General features: G+C 40.7%; 1 protein-coding gene across 1 annotated transcript; it reads right to left on the reverse strand.

The window, feature by feature from the left end:
• Positions 1-2,704: 2,704 nt before the first annotated feature.
• On the reverse strand, positions 2,705-8,090 carry LOC134632506 (probable polypeptide N-acetylgalactosaminyltransferase 8). The gene is made up of 11 exons (XM_063481238.1): positions 7,916-8,090; positions 7,092-7,434; positions 6,783-6,949; positions 6,413-6,599; positions 5,553-5,750; positions 5,327-5,441; positions 4,599-4,784; positions 3,941-4,078; positions 3,721-3,813; positions 2,939-3,109; positions 2,705-2,824 (listed from the first exon to the last, which is right to left on the reverse strand). Exons 1-11 carry the CDS (start codon positions 8,088-8,090, stop codon positions 2,705-2,707), a joined length of 1,893 nt encoding a protein of 630 aa, XP_063337308.1.
• Between the last annotated feature and the right edge of the window lie 382 nt (positions 8,091-8,472).

Raw genomic sequence — 8,472 nt, forward strand, 5'->3', positions numbered from 1 at the left:
CCTTTATAACAAAATCCTCCAAATTTTCTGCTATATTATGCTGTGTATGATATATATTTATTATATATTTTTTGTATCGCATTAGGAACATTGAGCGTTTTTTTAAAACTTTTTGCTAACAACAATGTTAATTTTAGACTAACAAAAGAGTTTTGTCCATAACATTTTGAAATTATGGCAAATATTGATCATGTTGATGAGATAGAGGTCTCAGAAACTCATGTATCAAATCAATCATCTACGATACAAAGGGCATTAAATGCATATAATATTCATGTAAATGTTTCACAGCAGAAGCGGACCAATCTCTTGCAACGGTTGTAGAAGGCTCGAATGGCCAGCAGCAATGTGCCAGACACCCCATACTCCCAAGCACCTCCCACAGGAAACTCTGAAGGACATGGTGAAATGCCTTCTACAGGTCCACAAAACACATGTAGGCTGGTTGGTCAAACTCCTATGAACCCTGAAATATCCTCGAGAGGGTAAAGAGCTGGTCCAGTGTTCCATGACCAGGACAAAAGCCGCACTGTTCCTCCTGTATCCGAGGTTCGACTAATGGACGGACTCTCCTTTCCAGTACCCTGGCAAAGACTTTCACAGGGAGGCTGAGGAGTGTGATCCCCCTATATTTAGAACACACCCTCCGGTCCCCCTTCTTAAAGTTGGGTGGTACCTCTGCCAATCCTGAGGTGCCAGAATCTCTTCGAGGCAGTCCGAAAGTCTTTTTCCATGGCCTCTTGGAACTCCTCCCACACCTGATTACCACCATGACAGGCACCAACCATCTTGTGGCTGCAGCTCAATGCAGCAGCTTTGGCAATGTGACCTAGGGTGTTCTGGTGCCACGTGCACTTATGAACACCCTTATGTTCGAACATGGTGTTTGCTATGGACCAACGGTGATTTGCACAGAAATTCAACAACAAAACACCACTCTGGATCAGATCCGGTAGGCCTTTCCTCCCAATCACGCCCCTCCAGGTCTCACTGTCATTGCCCATATGAGGGCAAAGCACAGATGACCTTTTCCCCGATCCAAAGTTGCAGGGAACAAACCCTCTCATCCACCAGGAGAAACCCCAACGGACAGGCAGCAAGCCAAGGAGATACCCCTGTCTTCCGCATCTCACCAATAGCAACTCCAGACTGAGACAGAGTCCAGCCCCACTCCAGGAGACTGGTTCCAGAGCCCAAGCTGTGTGTTGAGGTGAGCTCGACTATATCTAGCTGGCACCTCTCAACCTCATGCACTAACTCAGGTTCCGTCCCCACCAGAGATGTGAAATTCCATATCCCAGTTGCGAGTCTTGTTAGATGGAGATCGGTCCACGAGAGCCTCTGCTCCTGGCCGCTGCACAACACACATTGTACCCGACCCCTATGGCAGCTCCTGCGGGTGGTGGACCTACAGGAGGATGGGCCCATGCCCAGTCTGTGCCCAACGGGGAACAAAGACCCGGCCACCAGACGCTTGCCGTCGGGCACCCTCCTCAGGCCTGTCTCCAGGGCGGGGCCCCGGTCACCCTATCCTGGGCAGGGTAAACTGTTCCCTTAATTGTATAATCATAGGGGTCTTTTGAATTGCTCTTTGTCTGGTCTCTCACCCAGGACCAATTTGCCCTACCAGGGGGCAAAAGCCCCCCCGACAATATAGCCCCTGGGATCCCTGGGACACACAAGCCCCTCCACCACGATAAGGTAGCGATTCACGGAGGGGGGAATGTTGTCTGTCTACTGTAGAACGTTTTTGATTTAAAATTGAAACAGGCAATGTGGAGTCGGTATAAACAGTGTAATGGAGCACCTTTAACAGAATGGGATCTGCTTAAAAGTAATGGGAATCAGTTATACTGAAGCATTAGGAAAAATAAATGAGCAGTTTTATTCAGGACTGTGTGTTTGTATTAGTTTTTCATTATGATGCACTACATTCCAGAGAACTCTACAAAATAGTCAGACATCTGTTCCCTTTTAGGTATGCATCCTGATGTTAGTCATTTTTAAATTAAATATTTAAATTATATTATATTTCAGTTGAATGATATTCCGTCATAGGTCTTTACCACATTTATTTTTCATTAGTAACATAACAGACATAAGATCTATAAAATACATTTCAAAATCTTTTAACTACCCACTAGTGCCAACAGGACAGATATGAATCATAGATTTTGCTATGGTAATAACCGTTGAAATACTGGAAACTCAAGTCCTTCAAACTTGTAACAGACAGAGCAAATGTGTTATTAAAAGATATTATTTTATGGTCTCCATTGTAGCTGAAACTTAATAAGTAAAGCAACACTTAAAAACTGCAATTACCAAGCATGAGTTTTACTGGGACAGAATATGTGAACATGGATTTGCTGTACAGTGTGTTGTAGACAAATGCAGTGCAATTCATGTCAACTCTTGTACAGACATATATACTTGGCAACACCCTGCTAGGATTTCACAACTGTGTAACTTTGTCTTGAATGTTGAGAAAGACTCAAAGTTTGTTGTGCTACTCTAGACTGAAAATCTTTGATACAAAACCTATTTAATATCTAAGGTATTTTTTCAAATATCTTGGCTTTAAAATCTGTAATACACACACACTCACATTAAAAGTACTGGAAGCAAAAGCAAATGTATTGTCCCCAATAGAGCACCCAGGTGTAACTTATCCACTGCCCAATGAGCAGAGCTCAAACACACTTTAAAAGGGTTTGATTATGTGTTGAATTGTCCATCTTTGACCTGTACATTCCTGTATTAGAAGTTTCTTGTTTATAATTTCCAGGCATCTCTTTGTCTGTCTGTTCTTCAGTTCTTTGCCCTGGGAAAGAAAACAAAGTGTTAAAAAAAAAAAAAGGCTGTTAGTTTGTTCAGTTTTAAAACTAACAGTGCTCATTCAACCTGTTCTGAGATGCAGCAAACAACTTTGTAGTACCTGAGTGAAGTCCCAGTATATCCCCATTCCTTTCTGCATAGCCTCTTTACAGTTGTACAGGCCAGGCACAGTTTCTTTTGTGCCTATGTCAGCTAAACATCGGTTGTCATTGTACTTATGTGACTTGATGCCACCAATGTAGAGCTCACCCGTTCCACGATAATATGTGAACTTAGAAAGGAAGAAAGAGAAAGAGACAGAGAGATACAGAAGTCAAAATGAGGTTAGGATGTTAAAAATGCTAACAACAGACAACAAGGAACAATAATTAACTTCTTTGTTCTCTGTGGACTGTGTCTCAGAACACAATGACATTCATTTCAGATGGAATTGCATGCACAAATGCTTGTGTTTCAAAAGAGACATCCTGGGTGTGATCTAAAAATACCTGCTGCAATGTAAACAATCCTGAGCTTAACAAAGAGACAAGCTTAAAGACAAAATTACTCAATTGTAACCCTTTAAAGCTTGAACCATGAAATAATTGCCAGAAAGGCTTTGAAAATAGAGTGTTTACCATTAAAAATTTTAAAAATATGGAGTTGCAAATATGAGTTCCAAATTTCTTTTTTCTTTATTTTTTGCTTAAACTTGTGTTGTGCAATTTGTTGAGGTTGTTTGGGGGGGAGTCTGAAAAACTCCCAAATTTGTATCAAATATGATACAGTATGCGTTAACAGATTAAATCAATTTTTAGTGTTTTTTGGTTTGATTTTTGTTTTTTACAACTGCACTGCCTTATAATCATGATTATCAACATAATTATAAGGTGCTTCACTTACTTGAGGTCCATAGTAGTAGCAATTGTAGGCAATTGGTGTGTGACCTGGTACTGGACCCTGGTCTATGCACATGTCAGCATCAAGGTTCTTCATCTGTCATCAGGAGAACATTATGAATATTACAAATGGAAACAGGCAAATCATCAAACACAGATTCCCACACATCCTGCAGGACTTCTCTGTAACAAACATACTAAGCATCAGAGAAAAGTAAACTTACTCCTCCATATGCGAGGAGGTCGTCCCAGGGATCCAGCTTAGGATACACATTATCCAGGTACCATTTGAAAGGTTTACAGTTCAGCCTTTCTCTGAGTTTCTTCCTCTCTGAAATGTCGCCTATGTCAATTCCATGATTCTGCAAAAAGCAAAGTAAGGTGTTAATCAGCTTATAGTTTCATGTCACTGAGGAAGAATCTAAAGAGAGGTTTCCTTTGAATGTCAATGCAAAAAAAGCTAAGAGCACTCAACGTCTCATGAAGTTGTTAATTAACCAATGATTTTTTGCGTCATGTGAGTAGACGAATGAAATATCCCTTAAAGAAAGTGTCATTTGCTGTTTGTGTCGATGCCACAAACACCATGCCACAAAGTTTCTTCCTCTCTGAAATGTCGCCTATGTCAATTCTATGATTCTGCAGGAACACAGAAGAAGATGTGAATCGATTCACAGATTGTGACTGAGGAAGAATCTAAAGAAAGATTTTTCTTAAATGTCAATATGAAAAAAGCTAAAACACAAAAACACAAAGAGCACTCAAAGCCTAATATGTACCCATGACTCATCTCCTCCTCATCTCCTCATGACTCTGTGAACAGGAGAATGAAATATCACTTAAAGACAATAATTTGCTGTTTGTGTCAATGCCACAAATTACCTCAAATGGGATGTTCCACGCCAAGTTAACATTGTGCTTGTATTCATCCATCCAGATCTCTGCAACTCTGAGGGCATTTCTCTTCATGGCAGGAGCCAGGTCAGGCATGTAGGGCTTGTGGGCCCTCTCGATGTGGGCGATTTTGGAACATGGAACAACTTCAACACTGCCTCCACATGTCCATACCTACATGAAAAAAAAAATGCACAATAAAAAACAGTCACTATTCTTTCCATGGCTAAGATATGACTTTAGACCTCACCTCCTTGTTTGTATTACATAATGCAATTCATGTACTTGCTAACTGCACCTTCACTTTCTACGGTATGTTTATAGCCATTTTAAATGACCTGCAGATTAGGACACCTGCGGTGATTATAACAAAATCCAGGAGGTCCATCTGCACAAATATTCTATATAATCTGATGGCAAACACACTTATGTTTGATTTACTATGAAAGAGAATTTTATAACTCTATGTCAGGGGTGGCCAACTCCAGGACTCGAGAGCCGGTGTCCTGCAGGTTTTAGATGGGTCCTTGATCCAACACAGCTGATTCAAATGGCCAAAGGACCTCCCCAACATGTCTTGAAGTTCTCCAGAGGCCTGGTAATGAACTAATCATTTGATTCAGGTGTGTTGATCCAGGGTGAGATCTAAAACCTGCAGGATGCCGGCTCTCGGGGCCTGGAGTTGGCCACCCCTGCTCTATGTGATCTCTACTCACACGAATTCCCAGCTCAACATTTTCTCCACCATACACTTTCATTCCTTCATCAAGGACTCCAATTTCCCCCAGAAACTTTCTATCAGCAACCATGATTCCCATGACAGATGGGCTCCTAAAGTCAAAGAAGAGAACTCTATTTTAACTATTGTACATTGATATTAGATCATAATGATAGAGTTAATAAGGCTGTTATGTTGGTTACACTGATTTCACTTGAACTTACTTGCCAGGCAGTGAACCGTCATTAAGTTTGTAATACTCGGGTGTAAAACTCTCATACATGCACCACAGAGCCCAGTCGAAGGCGTGTGCATTGGGATGATATGTAGTAACCTTGAGATCATCAAAGTTGACTCTATCAAACACCGGGGAAACCACCACAGTTCTGTCAGCTTTAATCTGTGTCAGCAGAGGTTCAGCCCTGTATGAAGGAGGGGAAAAAGAAAAGGTGGAAAAGTTAGTCAACTAATGTGTACATTTCATTAATTGCTGACATGTCTGGGTCAATACTCTTCAATCACACTATGCAGTTTGACCATGGCAGCTGGTATAAACTGGAATTATGAGGTCACACCCTTTTTGAGTGCAATGGAAGCACACACCCAGCTGTTGAATCTAATGTTGAATGCACTTGATGTCTTTTATAATTTAAATGCTACACCCACCCGTTCACCTTTTAACTCACGGAAACGCTTGGAACAGTCTGTCAGTTTGTTGTTTTAGAAATAAGTCTTTGACATAAAAGATTGAGCATCTTCATTATTACCACCAATACAGTGCAACAAGTTGTTTGTTGTCCCAGTAAAGCTGCTCTGTGACTTGTACATCAGGAAGTAGTTGAAATCACTGGACAGTTGCCAATTTTAGATCACCAGACATGTAAAGTGTTTGTATGTGAGAAAGAAAAACGTATTACTCTCAGCAAATCTGTCGTGAGACTTTGACACATCTATGGCCTCAAATCACTGATGGCTGTTTATATTTGGTAAACTTGTAACTAATCTCATGAAGACAGCATTGATATGTTCTATATTACTATGTGGTAATATCATTATAGAAGAAAACATAATATATAACACCTACCACATCTCATGGACTTCAATGTGTGCGTCCAGGATGGCCACCACGTCAGCAGTAGCAGCCCTCCACCCGGATGCTCTGGCATGAGCGAGACCTTTCTGCTCACTGTGCCTCACTTTCACAATACGGAGATTAGGGTTCTCCTGCTCAAGCAACTTCAGATACATGTCAAGGTCACCCTTCAGATTGTCTGAATGGAAAAAGATAGTTAAGTTTTTTTCTGAAGGAAGTGTGGGTAAGGAAGTGATACCAGCAGATTCAAACCATCCAAAGAAGAAAACTAGTCCCAAACATGTGTGACGTGATAGTCTTCACTCAGCTTTTGATGATATATTTGAATTGGCATATAACCAATCGTTTGTAACCAATTTACCATTAGAACTATGGTCATCCACCATTATTATCTCCTTCAGCAGGTTTTTAGGAGTGCGGTCGATGATGCTGCGCAGGGCTCTTTGGAGAACAGACAGGGCTTCATCCAGGTAGATGAGCACCACACTGAGACTTGGCAGGTCCTTGGGGTAACTCTTTTTCAAACACCTATTTATTAAAAAGATCAGAAATTTGAAATATTTTAGCAAGAAATGAACTGGATAGAGTAAATTGTATGGATTTTTTTTTCTTTGAATGTACAGGAGAGAGAATGAAAGATTAAAATCATGAAAAGTTGTAAAAGTTGTACCGAGGATCTCTGGTATCTGGAAGAGGTCGATCCAGAGGGAGGCGATCGCTCAGAAAAACATTGTACCCATACTTCTCATACAGGCTCTGAGCCTCTCTTTGGTCATCCTCAGAGAGATTTGCCCCCCACTCCTTGAACAAGACCGAGTTAGGGAACAGTTTTTCAGACTTTTTCATTTGATCTGCTTCATTTTGTGGTTGGATATTTGCATCATCTTTCTTCTCTGCTTGCTTTTGAACTGCTGGCTGTTGGACCTCCGCTGATTTTCTTTGTTTTTCTCTGTCCTCTTCCAATATTTTCTGCATGATATCCTGCTTTTTCTCAAAACCTCTGAGTACTTTGTCTTCAGTAGAAAAGAATGTAAGCAAAAACATGATCAAAGAAATGGAATGAGTAACTTTCTTAGATACATGCACTCATCTTCTACATTTCCTACCTCTGTTTACATGCATACAGAAGGATAAAAACAAAAGCATAAATAAAAATACACTGCACGTTAAAAAGCTAAAATTGCAGTATTAAACACATTTATTGAACAGGGACATACACTTGTGTTAACAGTTTATCTCATTTGTCAACGATAAACTGCAAAAGACCTATTTATTTCTTTTTATAACCTACTTTTTACTAATAAATCATTGTCGGGCATTGACTTAATGTCATATCTTCAATACATGTGCATGTAAAACTGCCTTTAATTGATATTTCACTTAATTTTATTACCATATTTAACTTTCTTTCTCATATAAAACCCACAGGTAGCATTTAATCTTAATAATAATAATAATCATCTAAAAGAGAAACTTTAATCTGACTGAACTCACTTAGATCGCTGATTCTTTCCTCCAGGTTGGACGAGGTCTTCATACGCGGTGTGTCCATCTCTTTTTTAGTGTCCACGCTATGTTGGTGTCCATTCTTCAGAAAGATGCCGAAGTACAGCATGACCCCCATAGCTCCCACTAAGAACAACAGCCGCTTTATCCACGCTCCCCTCATTCTGATAACACACCGGCCTCCCAGCCAGATAATCCAACGTGAGAGGACACACAGAAGCACACACACACGGTAAGCTCATCTACTGACTGGACGAGATCAAATAGCTGATGTGAATGCCATTAAATGGTTAGTTGAGCAGACGCGTCAACATCGCTACCCGCCCATCGCGGCAGGTACACCCGATGTGACGTAGTGAACTCACCTGCAGCAAGCAGCGTCAGCGTCATGGGCAGGCCCTGTGGGTTCAGACCCGCCCGAAAAAGTGACTGTGCCTCGTGAATGTAACAGACAATAAAAGATATACTGTAAATTTAAGAATTCTTTGTAATTGTCCAAGAATAGTGTGTTAATAAACATGGTCCAGCCTAACCAATTAAAAACA

This window comes from Pelmatolapia mariae, linkage group LG7 (genome assembly GCF_036321145.2).
Source record: "Pelmatolapia mariae isolate MD_Pm_ZW linkage group LG7, Pm_UMD_F_2, whole genome shotgun sequence".
Lineage (NCBI taxonomy): Eukaryota > Metazoa > Chordata > Actinopteri > Cichliformes > Cichlidae > Pelmatolapia > Pelmatolapia mariae.

Bases quoted from the DNA above. Each gene is read 5' to 3' on its own strand.
- LOC134632506 (XM_063481238.1), bottom strand. From the start codon at position 8,090: ATGAGGGGAGCGTGGATAAAGCGGCTGTTGTTCTTAGTGGGAGCTATG. The intron at 6,600-6,782 runs GTAAATTGGTTA...TTTTCCATTCAG, and splicing joins GGATGACCATAGTTCTAATG to ACAATCTGAAGGGTGACCTT. The intron at 2,825-2,938 runs GTACTACAAAGT...TTTCTTTCCCAG, and splicing joins TATACTGGGACTTCACTCAG to GGCAAAGAACTGAAGAACAG.